Source organism: Paracoccidioides lutzii (assembly GCF_000150705.2).
Source record: "Paracoccidioides lutzii Pb01 unplaced genomic scaffold supercont2.3, whole genome shotgun sequence".
Classification (NCBI taxonomy): domain Eukaryota; kingdom Fungi; phylum Ascomycota; class Eurotiomycetes; order Onygenales; family Ajellomycetaceae; genus Paracoccidioides; species Paracoccidioides lutzii.
Window position 1 is genome coordinate 984,194 of NW_015440949.1, and position 15,950 is coordinate 1,000,143.

Consider the following 15,950-nt stretch of genomic DNA (forward strand, 5'->3'; position numbering starts at 1 on the left):
AAGCAGTATCTCAAAGTTAATCTAAAAAAGAATTTTATCTTATTTATTATTTTCTTATTTATATTATTAATTTTTATTACTCATATCACTGATAAATTGAGATTCTATATAAATTATTAAAAATTTATTATAATCTTAAGAAAAAATTATTATTTAATGTCACTAATAAATAATCTTATGAAATAGCTAAATAGAATTAAATTATTTATCAAATTAAATATTTATCAAAACTTTTATTGAATATACATGTACTTTGAGATAGAAGATTTAACTTCTTTTAGAATATATTATGAAATTTATAAGTATAAAATCATACTTTTTAATTTAAATAATAAATCAATAATCTTTTAATACTTTATAAATATAATCTTTTTTGATTACTTGAATTAATTTATAATTACTTTTATAAATAATTTATTTATCTATAATAAAATCTTAAAAATATATAAAAAACATATTAATAGAGTATTGATCAGATTACAAGAAACTGAACTATAGATAAGTATCTTAAAATATGAGTTTTATATTCAATAAATCAAGTATATAGAGTTTATTATTGTAGATAATGATATTAAAGTTAATCTGAAGAAAAATACTATGATCTTACAGTAAACAATATCTAATATAATGAAGAGAGTTTAATCATTTTTGAGATTTTACAATTTCTATTAGCATTTTATTAAAAAATATATTTGAATTATAAAGTTACTATTTAAATTTATCAAAAAAAAATCATCTATTTGAAGAAGATAAAATCTGTCAAAAGATTTTTGATTAAATAAAAAGAGCTTTGTCTAAAATCTTAGTATATTATTATTATAATCTAAATTGAAAGATTTATGTAAAAATAAATACTTCAGAAAATACTATAGTTAATATTTTAATTCAGTTATAAAAGAATAAATAGTAATATTTAATTATTTTCTAATTAATTTCTATAAATAAAGTAGAAAAAAACTATGAAATTTATGATAAGAAGATACTGATAATTATGAGAGTATTATTAGAATGATATATTGAGCTGAAAGATTTTTAGAGAATAGAGATATTTAAAATATTAATTGATTATTAAACTTTTAAATACTTTATAATAATTAAGAATTTCAATATCTGATAGATATATTGAGTAGAGCTTCTCTTCTGATTCCACTTTTTAATTCAGTATTAATCTGAATATCAGAATATACTAGTAGATATACTGAGTTAGTTAGAGATATAAAAAGATGATAAAAGTACTTAGATGCAACTATTCTTAAATTAAAGAGATTAAACTCACAACTTATTAAAAAATTCATTGAGATCAAGACTCTGAATACAGATATATATATTTTTAATAAAATCAAGATAAGAAACAAAGAAGCAGAATTATTAAAACTATAATATAAGAAAGTATAATAGAGAAAATAGTTCTGAGAGTCAATAAATAAACTTTAATATTTTGAAAAGTACTTGATGATATCAATTGAGAAAGATTTTACTTTTTAGATATATTTTTTAAAAAAGATTCATAAGTATATATTAACAGCATATTTTGAAAAGGAAAGCTATACTCACTATTGAAGATGAGATACTACTGAAATGACTAAATTAAAAATATTAATTAATATATAAATAATTCTTTTATATATTGATAAATAAATATATATAATAATAAAACTTCAGAGCTGCTGAAGTTACTATCAATTTCTAATAGACTCTGACAATATATATTAATAAACTTTATAAATAACTCAATAATAAAAAAAAATTATTATATGATATTAATAATTATCTGTTAATTAAGTAAAAAGTTTGTATCTATTCTCATTATAAGAAAGATAAATATTAAAAAGCTAATAAAACTGTTTTTAAAATACTACTATGAGTATTATGAAGTATCAAATTTAATTATATTAGACTGTGAATCACAATTTACTTCAAACTTCTGAGATAAGTTTATCAAATAATTAGAAGTTAATTTAAAGCTTTTATTAGCTTATTATATATAAATAGATAATTAAACTAAGATTATCAATCAATATCTAGCAATTAAGTTTTATTCATATATAAACTACTATCAGAATAACTGAAATGAGTGATTGTTAATGATGAGTCATGTAGGTGAAGCTTTGAAGAATGAATTAACTGAAATAATATTTTTTTTAACTACTTACAGATATAAATCTTGAACATTCTTTCTTTGATTAAAAGTTACTACTGAAAACACTATCTAAAAAGAAGAAGTTTAAATAAGAAGATAACTAACAGCATATCATTCAAATAAAGAAAATCTAAAAGCTAATAACTGATAATATAAAAAAGATACAAAATATTATAAAATATAAATCAACAAGTACTGTTAGAAGTCAAACTTTGAGATAGAATATAAGATCTTTCTATCACTCAAGAACTATAGAATTTAACATCTTAGCAGAAAACTCATAGAGCAAAATAAAAACTTTTTTAAAATTATTAAAAAGATTGACAACAGCTATAGACAAAGTCTATCAAACAGTATAAAGATTCACTCAATATTCTCTTCTAACAAACTATGAAAAACTATAAATAATCTTCTATCAGAATAATTAAATGAGACATCAGAATCAGTTAAAGATACAGAGTGAAAATGAATGAGAGATTGAGAATATTCTAGCAAGCTGTATGTCTCATAAGAAGCTTCAATAGTGAGTAAAATGGCTAGAATTTGATGATGATTCAACATGGTATTCAGTTCAATATCTTAAAAGATCACTACATCTGATTTGAAAATCCAATGAAAGCAGGACATCCAAAGCAATTAAGTAAATGACTGGAGGCTTGACAAAAGAATGACTACCTAGCAGATGAAGTAGATGATAACCTGCCAGCATGAGGACATGCCTAGGCTTCAAGGGGAGGGGGGGGGGTGGTAATGTGAGGGCGTAGAATGGGCTCCGTCCAGCCTTCTCAACAGCGTAAGGCCACAGACCAAGGTGATCAGTAATCACAACTGCCTAGGCAATGGCATAGCAACCAACCCCACAATTACCCTGCATATGAATAACACGTAAACATGGGAACCGCCTAGCAACGGCGCTAAGGAAAAGGGCTATATAAACAGAGCCTTCCCCGAACCCATCTCTTAGGAACCATTTTAGTATTCGTCTAGATAGCTTACCTAGCTGGCAATCAAACACCTGTTTCACCTGCGCCTAGATTGAAGCCGTGACATATATCAGTCAGACACAATTTTTCTCTTCTGTTAAGATGAAGATTACTTATTAACAGACTATCAATCTAGAGACTGAGAAACAGTATAAGATTAATAAAGTTACTGAAGCAAAGATTCAATATACTTTTAAGAAAAAGCAGTATACTTAGAAGATAACTGAGTATAAAGCTCTAAGACTTGAGATTCAGTGAAAAAAGATCAATAAAACAAAGTAGAAAACTATTGAGAAGTGAAATACTGCTGAATAAATGTTCTCATAAAACAACATTGCGTGAACATCGGATGAGTTCAATTTAGAGAGGAGATGGGCAGTTAATTGCAAGAAATCTCATTATTTTGTGTGTTCTAAGGGGATCTGTTTTGGCTTGCATGAGCAGGATAAAAGTGGGCCTCTGAGATCGCCCCGTGAGCTATTCTAGTTTTTTGTGTCTTTCCATAAGGTACTCAGGTCCAGAGACTGATGAGTGGTATACCCGCTACTCCACATTCCGAATGAAAGTGAACACTAAGGGTCATTCTTGAGCGACCCTAGAATCTCAACAGTTGAAGAAGACGTTAAAATCAGTCTGGGTTTGGACGAGGAGCCTTCCCAGTTTGATATGGCTGAGGAAGAATACACAATGGAGGGCCCTAGTGGTCACGGCTGCGAGCCAGCCACTGACTCTCCTGAGAGTATACCCTGTCCTACAATTCCTATCTCATTGCCTATGCATAGTGCAAACGCACAATTATGATGACTGCTGTGGATCTGCTTGCGTTCTGCCAACAGATGATGATGACCATGCACCAGGATTCTCCCATCAACAACAGTGGTGCCCCTGTAAATGACTTGAAGCAGAAGGTCCGTGAATACCAGAAGGAGGTTAAGGCGTCATCAGAGATGAAAAACTGTGACTACATTCGATGGATCCAACTATCAGGCGTGGAAGGTTGAGATCTTGGCGGATGTGAAGGTCATTGATGAGACTGATATCTCGATGGAAAACCAGCACACAGCGCCTTGAGATGGGACAGCCTTGGAAAAGGAGAAGTGGACAGTCTGTATGAAAGCCTTATATCATAGGATGTTGCAATCCCTCCTAGAACCTGCTCAGACGACAGTTGAAATATTGGAACCTAACAACAGTGGGGTTCTTTGGCAGAAAATAAGAGAATATGTCATTTCTCTCTCTGAGTGTACAAATTTCATAAGAGAATTGATGACATTGCACACTAAAGGTACTGACTATCTCACATTTCAACGGAAGTATCATTGTCTTATGATAAGGCATAAAAAACTGCCTATCAGCATGGAGGACTTCTTCCATGATATGTTCTTCCATTCACGAGTGAATGCCACCTACCTGCCAGTTGGTTACACGGATTCTGATTCGACACACCCATTTTCATTACTCGCGTACACAGTTGAATAGGGAGGTTTAATTTTTTTTTTCTTTTTTTGAATTACATTCGCACAGAGGATATGGTGGCTAATGTTCTTTTGAAACATCCATGCATAGTAGCTTTTAGACGTTTCTACAAACTGCTAGGGCTTACGGGCGAAATAGGGGGAGAGTGATAAATTTTCGTATATTGACATTCCGCACGGCGGTGCCAGGGCGGAGTAGGCGAGCGGCCGCCCCGATCGGCCGCCCCGTACGTGATTCCGAGTATATATAGGCTAATTAGCTATCCTTCCTCCAATACAAAATCAAACCATCCCACACTATTTCACTGGTTACAGCTATAAAGCTATAACCTTCTTCTACGTAGTCTTTCATATGCCTGTCCGGAGTCGGAATAACTACTTCCGGCTTGGCACAGCCTTCCTTTTCCCTATGAGTCATACTCACCCAACGAGCCGTTTCATTACAATCAGTGACTTAGTTCAGTTAGATATAGCAATACATTCGCTCATTAGCTCTATTTATTCGATCCTCTACATTCACTCCACTAACTGAGACACTTCCCTACGCGATATAGTTCTGTTTAAGGGGCAATAATTAAAATAAAGCAGCTTCAACCTTAGTACATTCATATCTCAGCATATATTCAGCAGTTATGAGTGCAAATCAACTTACCTTACCTGCTTTAGTTATTGTTAGCTATTGAACATCAGGGATTAAGCCCAGTGAACAGCTGCCAGGCTGTATAACATTCCTCATGCAAGTCTATATCATTATACTAGCGGGGTCGTACGAATAAACTGGCTGCTGATTTTGGAAAAAAAAAAAAAAAAAAAAAAAAAGGTTGCTACCTTCTTGAAGGTACTCTCTTGTGCAGTGGATTCTATTCCATGGATAAACGTGGACTTCTTCCTCGACCCCCACCGTAACGAAGCATGACGTACCTTGAGAGACAAGCAGATATGGAAACTCAGAATCTATTAGACCTTATTAAATAACACACACTTCCTTTAAATAGCATAAGGGAAATAAAATCTGAATTCATACAAAGTTCATCTATAACCGTGATCTTGCAAAAACCAAACAACTATATGAAGCAAGTCAATAGGGGTTACTAAATAGAGTTTTTTATCGCGTCAGGAAGAGTGTGTCTCAGTTCCCCGAAGCTGTCTATTTAATTGTGCTAAACCTTATCTGAAAGAAACGAAAATGTACCGTATTATATGTATGTATATACCATACCATACGATACAGCTCATACAGTACAGTGCCTTCCCAAGGTACAGTACATAAGGCAGCGGCCCGTTAGCAAGGCGCTAGACTTGTTCTGGGACGGTACCGGCAGTCTTGGCGATGACTCTATGATTGTGCCTGATAAGGCTGACATAATACAGTCCTTCAGTCTGGTGACTCCTTCCTCCCCAACTTCTATATATACCCAGCTTCATCATCATCCTCTGATGGTTGTTCTTTGTCTTAGTAACTTCATCCATAAGCCTCACGCATACAACCTCCATATCGACGTTCCTTTAGCTTCAAAATACGTGTGCTGATCACCTTCGTGGACCATTCTCTCTTATCTTACCTCTCCTTGGACCCGCTTCATAGAAGCTCAATCACCCTCTTATCAGCTAATCTTTCTTTTGCATACAATTATTGTATATTCGATTTTAAATCATCTCTTGTAGTCACTGGTGGCTCGGAAATACTCTCTTTAATAATTTCATTGCGGCTTTACCCTTCGTTGCGCGCATCTAGTTGATGCTAGTCTACTGCCCATTGTACTCCTCCAAGTGAAACCTTGTTAATGGACGTCTTCATGGCCTCTGAATCTTTCCCTCTTCCCGAATCCGACCTGCGTCGCTCAGCTACTGAGGCCAAGCGTGTCCATGATCACAAAGCAAAGTGGGCCTTGGGAATCCGTCCTGACACTCACATCTGGATGACCGGAACGGTTAAGATCCCTGGAACTACTCGTGTTCGCCCTAACAGACCCGAAAGCCACGTTGGGAAAGGGTAAGCTAAACTTCCTCCCCTCATAGTTATTTCCTTGCGCCAATTTATGCTAACGAATGTTTTTTTAGTTCTGTCAAGATCAACCGGATCCAAATGCAGAGTTTTGTTGACGAAAAGGCAGCGGAAAAGATGTCCCATTTCCGCTATATTGTGGGCCAGTTCCTGAATGAAGAACACCACAACTCCGACTCCTCTGCTGATGACGATGTTTCTGAACCCGACGAGGCTGCTGATGATCCGAACGTCTTCTACTCCTTCGACGCACGTACTGGTCCCATTCAGGGCACCGATGTTCTTGGTGTTGCGCTCACTCGCGCCTTGAAGAAGTTCGAAGCTAAGGAAACGGAGAAGCTCGTCCGCGAGTATGAATTCGTCGCAGTTGAGGAAGCCTCTCCCCATCGTGATGATGGATTCACAGCTGATGATGGCGACTTCGAGCTCATCAACAGTGCGGACCTGTAAAAGGGTAAGCGTCCCGCGGCTCTCTCCGTCTGAACCTCCCCAGTCCTAGCAGGGCTGGCTAGCTCCACATTCGTTTTCATCAAATGTCTCCACTGAACAGTTGACCTGATTGCTCATTTACATAATTTTCTTCTTTGGTTTTATCTTTAGTTTCTTTCACGTTACTTAACTGTGGTGTTGGGTACCTCGAAATGTTGGGTCGACCCTTTTGTGTTGAGGTTGGCGTTTGCCACCACCGGAGTTTGAATTTACTGGGGTGGTCTCCTTTTTTGATTATCGCATTGTTTCCTAAATATATAAACATAGTATGCATGGGACTGGGATTGGAACTAGACAAGCATGATGTGAGAAGCGATCCGGCGCACTGTGCTTCTTGAGGACATGAAACATATATGATACATGCTGGATATATATAATTTTTTCTTTTCTAATTTTGTCTTTCTTCTGCTTTCTTTGAATATCTGGTCTATTTTGAAATATTTTTTGGAATCTTCATTTGTTCGAACTTTGAAACAATCGCTTGTTTTGCATTTGTGTTTGATGACTAGGAAATTGATGAAATGAGTACATGAGTTCTCTTTTAAGTTCTGCTTTCTCTCTTAATCACTTATTTCCTACAAGTTATACTGGGTTAATTTATGGAGCGCAATATAATGTCTATGTATATCATCAAATCCATAATCTTTCTTGACATTATCACACATGAAGAACAAATTTTGGGCACCATCATTCTCCAACATTGATAAGTACAGGAATTTAGAGCTCATGAAAGACACAACATCCTTGATGCACCAGTAGTTGCCACAAAGCTTGAAATAAGCAAATAGGCGCACTCTTAATGAAAGGGAACAAATAACAACTCATATTCCATTCTCCACATGGACCCTACAATGATATCCCATATTCTCCACGCGCATTGAGCATATTTACGTGCGGAAATAAGATCACAGTTTTGCCCCTCCGGTTTTATATTCGTACAGCCTTGCGCTTCAGCTGCCTAGTTCCAGCACAATCTGTGCAGGGAATGCAAATTCTATCCCCGGGCGGAATGGGCCTGCGGATGACGATAACTAAATTTGGAAGTTTTCGTGTTCTATGGGGTTGCTCTCAACCATAGTTCTGAAAGGTTGGTAGCATTGTCGCAGAGTTTGCGATATCGACATCAAGAGAGCAGTGGCGCCTTTCCGTCTGGGCCATACAACCCCTATAGAACACGGGGAATCTAAGGCTCCAGAAATTGGAATTGGTCACCTATATCCGATTCTTTTTCCATTGGTAAAACAGCCAAATCGGAAACAGGGATCAAAAGAGCGAGTCAAAAGTATAAAATAAATAAAGTAAATAGATAGATACATTGGCGAACATATCCATAAACTTCATCCCACATCCCACCTCACCCTCCCCTCCGAGTCTCAACTGTTCAAGAAATCCAAGTACACTCCGCACTGTCCCCATTCGACACTGCAACTGCATCCGGGTACCACAGCCTACAGATATTCTCTCGATCCCCTGCTTGATGTGCGTCGCACCCAGCACTGAATAGCGGCTGCAGCACCACTACTCCCGGGCACGCCCCGCCTAATGCATCGATGGTGGGATGATCTGGTCGACGGAACTCTGCGCGGCGGGGCTGGATGATAGGAGGTTGAGCATGAGCTGGTATAACTGCAGGAGAGCCACATGGTGGTGCAGTTTCGTTAAGGGCGGCAAAGTCGCTCCGATGCACTGGATGTCAGCATGCGGCCGACACCTGGGACGGAATCGAGCTGTCGAGGTGCCGTGAGCATTGAGGTGACTTCGTCGATGAATTGGTGGCAGCCGTTGTTTATGGTGTTGCTGGGTTAGATGTGTTTTCTGGTGTCGATAGGAAGGTTTCGAGCTTGGTTTTGCTCGCAATTCGACTCAATTTGCTAGCTGGTTAATACAGCCCAACACGGGGGCTAGGGAAGAGGGGACGCCCGCCAGGTCATCGATCTCGTCTTGCCTGAACATATACTGAACCTGCGCCTCTGTCCTAAGGCCCAGAGATACTGCTGAATTTCCGCAGAGCAATGATGTGGTTTCCCAAGGAGAAATACCAGCGCCAAAGTAATGATGTTACGAATGATAGGAATTCGAAGGGGGTTTTCACGCTATTTATATGTTCTGATATCTTTGGCGCGGGCATCTTTGCAAGGCCGGGCCTGATCGCAGAGTCCGTTGGCAGCATTGGCCTTTCAATCTCTTAACTTGTGGTTAGTTGGTGCCGCCATTGCCATCACAAATCTAGCTGTATGGTTAGAATATCGCCGTATGTTGCCGCATTCGGGAGCTCATAAAGTCTATCTTGAGTTCACATATCGGTATCCATGATTTCTCATCTCAACGTTGATTGCTGTGCAAGCGGTTTTGTTGAGTTTCGTTACGGGAAACTGTGTTGTGTTTGGCCAGTAGTTATTTGATATTTGTTTTGGGTTATTGACGCAACTGACTTCAGACGAAAATTCTTTGCTGCCCGCTTATTGACAGCCGTTGTCATTATTCACGGATGCTTTCTTCGAGCTGCAGTCTGGATCCAGAGCGCCCTTGGATGGATAAAGATTTTCCTGGTCTTTTTCATCGCGTGTACCGGCATCTATGTCGTGGTGTCAACCCAAAGGAAATAATTCGGATCCTGTTTCCTGCGCTGTTGGACTTTCCTGGGACTTTCTATAGAGACATCTGGACTGGGGCATGTTGACTTTGTCAATTGCGGTGTTCAATGTTAGGTATGCATATGCCGGGTTGGGCAAAGCCAATACGGTTCTAAACGAAGTCAACAATCCTATACCTACGTTGAAACTCGTGGCTCTCGCCCGCGGCTCTTGTGACTGCGACGTCTTATATCTACTGATCAACATTGCTTATTTTTGTGTGATACCCCTCGACGATATTAAACGCAGTGGAGAGATTGTTGCTGCGTTCTTTTTGAGAAGGTGTTTGGATCCGGCTTGGGAAATGTCGCACTGCCACTTGCTATTGCAATTTCGTCTGCGGGAAACGTTAGGTCGTTTCGCTCACAGCGGGTATGTCATTAATGCAACCTGAGGATTTCTACTCACTGCTTCTGTTCTCTATAATCTAGCAAAGGCCCGCATGATCTCATAATAATGAATCCTTGGTGATAGGCTCGCCTCAACCAAGAAATTGCCCGACAGGGTTTCTTACCATTTGCGCTCTTTCTTGTGACATCACAACCTTTCAACGCTCCACCCAGAAAGATTCATAGTCCACTACATCCCCTCATTTCTAGTCACCGTTTTGTCCCCGTCTAATGATGTATACAGCTTTATCCTAGATGTAGAAGGTTACCCGGCCCAGATCGTCATACTGACACTCTCAATTGGCCTTTTGATATTGAGACATAGAGCTCCAGACTAACCAAGACCTTCCAAATCTTGGACGTTTGTGTTGTGGATATCGATCATTCTCTCCATCGGACTCCTCGCCACACCTTTCTTCCCCCCGGGAAAGAGGATGTGAGTTTCTTCTACGCTACGTATGCGATTGTTGGTGTCGGAATGTATGTGTCCCTTTTCTCCTCCTGGCTCCCCATCATCTTTCCAGGCCTTCTAAGGGATTTGCAGATCAGCTCTCGCTGTGGTTTACTGGTACTTGTGGACAGTTCTCATTCCACGCTAGAAATGGTGTGTTTTAGAGGTGGCACCAGCATTTCAAAACTGGTTAGGTCGGAAATATGATACTTACTTTCTTCAGTGTCTGAGTTTCGGGACTTGAGTCGGGCGTTTCTTCCCTTTTATTTCGATTAAGGGTGATTGAGTTGATATATCTACATTAGATTGCCCATAACTGTTCGTTCCTTAGAAATATTACTCATAGAATAGATCATTTTTAAGCTATTTATTCAGAATCGAAACTCTCCAGCGCTAATCGAACGATCATACATGAACGACCACTCGATTTAATCAAATTTAATTGACAAAAATAACGCTAGTAGCAAACGCGCAGCAGGAAGTAAATCTGAAGCTAGTTTGTAAAAAGCTTGAAATATTTCGAGATATAAGATAGGACGCGGACTGGAATCGACCGGACTTAAAAATTTATGATCCACATCAAAAAGGCTTCGGGGGGAAAAGCAAATCAGATCTGTCACGGATGGTACAGTATAACAGGGGACACCACTATGTGGTAAATACAAACCAAGGAATCAGGCTCACAGCTGCAACCCATTCCTGCCAGATTCCCTCCTACAAAATACCCTGCTAAAAACACTCTGTCATGCTGGAAGGAATTACACTGGCCCGCTCTGGTATCATACATCTCTCCGTTTCGATGATATTTCCGGGATGGTTGTTCCCCAAAGCTTTAGCTTGTGCCGGTCATTCACCAGGCGAAATACTTCGACCACATATTCCCGCTCCACACCCGACTCTGGCAACACATCAAAGGCAACGCGAAGAGGAAACGCCATACGATTGACAAGTTTGCCCGGACTCTTGCGAATGAAATACTCTATGCTCCGGCAGATATTACATGCAAACTCGTATTGCTGCGGAGGTTGCAGAGACGGAGTTGGTCTTGTATCAGCGGCGGAAAGGATGAGGTGGGAGGCATAATATACACTCATTGTCTGGGCAATTCGCAGGTCTGGGTAGACGAGAGTGGTTGGAGTAATTATATCCATCGTGGTAAGATCACGGCATCGAAAGATAGGAAATGGATCGCTGCCTTGAATTGTTACCTCAGTGGCTTGGCGTGATGGAACTGAATCGATCCAGTCCTTCTTCCACTGACGTAACCGATTATCAAGATCAGCTACCCATGACCACAGCATGCCTCGTGTAGTTGCTACCTCTGTATAATTTATGTAGCCCGAATTTAGTCCCTTAATGAGCCGGTCAAACTGGGCGAGATACGCAGGGATGTCCACGACTTGATCTAGGAGATGATGCATGAGATCCTTGGAGGATGAACCAGCTAAAAACGGTACCGATTTCCAGTCTTCTCTCGCTAGAAATGTGGGTCTTCTTGTGACCAGGGCGAGGAACACCTATATGTAAGTTAGCCAGCCAATCTTCATAGAGAGAGAACCCCGATCAGTGGACGGATATGACATACCCAGTATGGACGAAGTTCAGCAAAACACGAATTATCGATTCCGAACATGTGGCTTTGCGGACCTCGATACTCCAAGAGTTTCAGAGCTCCGTTGGCATGATGTACAAGTGACTCACTTGTTGTGCGCCGAAAACTCTAGAATATGTTACATATATCAGTGATATGTCGAGAGGAAGATTATGCAGTAAAAGTAGAAAACGTAGGTCATACTTCAAAACACATGAGAAGACAGACAGTTAGTAGAATAGCTTGAGAGTTGGCATGTTCGATATGATTTATATCTTCCTGTAATCTCCTAAGCACAAGAACATGTATCTGGGAACCAGCTCTCTCTATTCTTTCATCGGCGAAATTATGTCCGAAGTACGTGAGGGCAACTGCGTTAAAAGCCTCAGAGAGAACCGGAGAAAACATTCTCATCCCCGCGGCACAACGGATGGTCTGAGAAGTTCCAATAGTTTCACAGTCGACATTGGGGCTGAAATCGTCCACAAAACGTCCGAGAAAATTTTCTGTAACGAGATTTCTTTGAGATACCGGGGTCATAAAGGCGGATGAGACTTGACCCCTTTTTCGCGAAAAGTGCTGTTCTTTGAAGAAATGTCAGCATAGCGATACAATGTATACGGGTGCTTGCAGTACCTCTAGCAGGATTTTCAGACCCTTGCGAAACTTTCCTTGTGATAGCAGTCTTGTCGTCTTCTGGAGGATGGATGATGGCTAAACCATCCGGTTCAGGCCACGACTTGCTCTCCAATTCATCAGCACTAGCTGTATCGGCGGGCTCATGCTTCAATCCAGGCTTGGGCTTTTTGGGTTGTCTTTGTTCCTCGTCATCTACTTGCACTGAGGGCTATGGTTGGCATCAGCCATTATAAAGAAAGCCGCCAAAGCCATTAATCGCGCGCATAGAGGAAACGGACAAACCTCTACTTTGAGAACTAAAGTGTGTATAAGTCTGTGAAGCAGTCTTTAATTCTCCAGGATTGTTATAAGGTTGTGGTTCGGTTGTTGTGGTTAGGGCGGTGCTATCCAACAAAGTTCCTGTCCTAATCTGAGCAACTGTATTCGCGACAACATCTGGGGACGCAGTTGCGATGGTATGGACGATTGTTAGTAAAGTGGCGTATTTTCCGTATGGGACTCTATTGCATGGCGGACTTTCAGGGGGTGAAGAGGGCTGTCCAGAGCCCTTCTTCAAGGGTGAGGTGGTAGTAAAACCGTTATCCGCTGTATCAAGCTCTGAACTAGGAGTATGACCAAGCGCGAGCAACTGTTGTTTTAATCGACCAACTTCCCTTCTCAGACTCGCGACGGCGTCAGCCTGGGTAATGAGGAACCGATCTTCGTTGTTGGTGACATATTCGCACTCAGAAGGAAGGCCTCGAACGCAACAGGAGTGACAAGGCTTTATTCGATCGCACTGTTGGATGTGACAGGATTGGATCAGTTGGACGCCAGTATCTCTACCCGGAGCAGGAAGACCACCGTACCTTGACCTTGCGACACCTGCAAGGAATACAGGATTGTTTGGCTCGACACTTGCTTTTCCCCGATTCTGAAGTTGGAGGCGTAACCTGGGGTTTTGATGCGTGTCCGCCATCCATTGTTAGGGATTGATTGCGTCTTTTAGAGGGCGTCTTCGTAGAAATCTAATCCTGGAAGTTCCACTGATTGTGTAATACAATGCTCAGCGTAATTTTAATAGTATTCCTCGAGGTGGTCGGGACGGGGAACCCGCGCGTTGGTAACATTTATTGGGATATTATTCCCGTGATTCCAGTCGAAGTGAAGATTACTACCAGGGCAGGGATAGCAATTAGTTCGTTCGTCAGCTGAACATCGGAGTTGAGCTGAAGCGCGAATATAAGGAAAATAGCTAGAATCCTGGAGAAGAATCGAAATTCAATCCCTTCTGCTGTATGAAGTCCATTTTCAATTGGCAGCAAGCTGTTAAATGATTACCGTGAACTGGTGGTGTTGTCACGCAGGTGTCGTAGGCTCGAATTTGGGCAACCAATGGCATTTGGCGATGGGTGCCGATCTCGTCTCTTCCGTTCAGATCTTTTGACCTTTAGCTTATCACCAAGATGCATAAAGAAGGACAACAAAAAGCCCCCCCTTTTGCAACAGAGGCTACATATCCGTGGGAACATTGGCATGTTCAAGCCCAAGTTCGTCCCGGCACAATTGGACACTTCTCTTCTCGAATCCACGAGAATATACAAGAGAGAGGGGAACCGATGGCAATGGCAGTTCATAAGCCGTGTCTTCGTGGAAATTTGAAGGCCACAATCAACCCTGATGCAGGGAAAGTAACTACGGTTGATGCGCCATCCAAGTTCACGACTGGCGTAGTGCTTGTGTCTGGTTCTGAAGAGCATTGAAGTCCTACAACCCTGATCAAATGGCAGTATCCGCGGCGCTGGTGGGACGGAAAGCAGTCGTTGACCTGCTTTAGATGCTTTAGACGTGGTTGGTGGGAATCGGTATATTGTTGCTCGGCTACGGCAATGGGCAAAAGAGGGGCCTTGCTAGATGTAACCAAGAAATTACCCAGTGCTTAAAACATCCTTGGGTATAGCGGAGAGCAGAGAACAATTAAACTTGGTGGCCATTCCCATCATATTTTGGGAAGTTTGGTTGCTTTTCTTTTGAAATTATCGAGCTTTTCTTGAACGAAGACATGGCTATCCCCGAGGAGCCAGAAACTTATTCGGTCCCACGGGAGGCAAGCAGTGTGTTTCTTGAGAAAACACTTCCAAACCAGAACATTCTGAGAGGACTTCCCTCCTAAAGAATATGGGTCGAAATTCACTTCGAGGGTGCTGATACCCTATGATTCCAATAAACTTGGAGGTTTGCAGTGATTGTGTCCGCGTTGAAGGCATTCGAAGGCAACTTGCTGAATGTGCTTCTAGAGCGGAAGTACGGGCATGGAACCCCGGGACATTACAATAAACACGTTACTCTATACCATTTGCTGAATTTAAGCATGGCGCCTCCCAGCGTCCTTCTTTTTGAACCTGCAGCCTACAACGGATGTATGTAGGGGTTTTAGAACACATGCGAGTCTTTTCATCATGTCGTCGCTCCTTTGGACTATCGACCCTGATGGAGAGAATATCGTTGCAAACTCCAACTTCAGGGCTGCCAATGTCAACGCAGAAAAGCTGCGAAAAATACTTCCCTTCTTGGGATTGACATCGCCAGCATGTAACAATTTATAGATCAGCTTGTGCCAACATATACAAAACCAAGGACTCCAAGGTTTTTCCACCTTCATGGTTCGTATAGGGTTCTCCATCGCTTGGCATGTGTGCATGTATATGTTGTCTAACCCAAGGTCGTTCGTATGATTAGGCAGTTCTGAAACCCAATCCAAGCCTGGAAAGCACTGGTCTTCCTCATGACATGGAAGCGGACACTCTTGAAAAAACACTAAAACCATATAATGGACAAGATTGACTCCGGGGAAATAGAGAAACTTATTTCAGAGGCTTCCGTCAAGCGGGCACGATTTGCTATAGCAGAGAAGAATACGACGAAAGCGAGCAGGGGAGAGCCAATGCTCATGTAGGTTTGTAATGAAGTACACAACTTCCTGAATGCCGCACAGCCTCCATGCTGGTGGCCAGGGATCTCCCAGACATCGGCACGGAGACCTCTGGCAGGTCTCAAACCGTCGTTGTTACCCGAGTGATTGCTGCTCCCACAATTACTCCAGGGCTAGCCGAGTTAGGAACCAGCGTAATGTGAGAGAATGGCTCCAACCTGCCAGATTATTCCTCTCTCCATTG

General features: G+C 40.7%; 4 protein-coding genes across 4 annotated transcripts; 3 read left to right on the plus strand and 1 right to left on the minus strand.

Moving 5' to 3' along the window:
- Positions 1-3,920: 3,920 nt before the first annotated feature.
- On the plus strand, positions 3,921-4,124 carry PAAG_01614 (hypothetical protein; the record flags this gene model as incomplete). Its single annotated transcript, XM_002796560.2, has 1 exon — positions 3,921-4,124. The coding sequence occupies one exon, from the start codon at positions 3,921-3,923 to the stop codon at positions 4,122-4,124; it is 204 nt and encodes a 67-aa protein (XP_002796606.2).
- Positions 4,125-6,394: 2,270 nt separating this feature from the next.
- Positions 6,395-7,053, plus strand: PAAG_01615 (hypothetical protein; the record flags this gene model as incomplete). Its single annotated transcript, XM_002796561.2, has 2 exons — positions 6,395-6,591; positions 6,660-7,053. The coding sequence occupies 2 exons, from the start codon at positions 6,395-6,397 to the stop codon at positions 7,051-7,053; spliced, it is 591 nt and encodes a 196-aa protein (XP_002796607.1).
- Positions 7,054-11,344: 4,291 nt separating this feature from the next.
- PAAG_01617 (hypothetical protein) lies at positions 11,345-13,757 on the minus strand (the record flags this gene model as incomplete). The annotated part of the gene is made up of 6 exons (XM_015844396.1): positions 11,345-12,082; positions 12,151-12,285; positions 12,361-12,740; positions 12,793-12,996; positions 13,078-13,573; positions 13,644-13,757. The coding sequence occupies 6 exons, from the start codon at positions 13,755-13,757 to the stop codon at positions 11,345-11,347; spliced, it is 2,067 nt and encodes a 688-aa protein (XP_015701304.1).
- Positions 13,758-14,836: 1,079 nt separating this feature from the next.
- PAAG_11319 (hypothetical protein) lies at positions 14,837-15,909 on the plus strand (the record flags this gene model as incomplete). Its single annotated transcript, XM_015846989.1, has 3 exons — positions 14,837-14,888; positions 15,018-15,194; positions 15,770-15,909. 3 exons carry the CDS (start codon positions 14,837-14,839, stop codon positions 15,907-15,909), a joined length of 369 nt encoding a protein of 122 aa, XP_015703411.1.
- Positions 15,910-15,950: the final 41 nt, after the last annotated feature.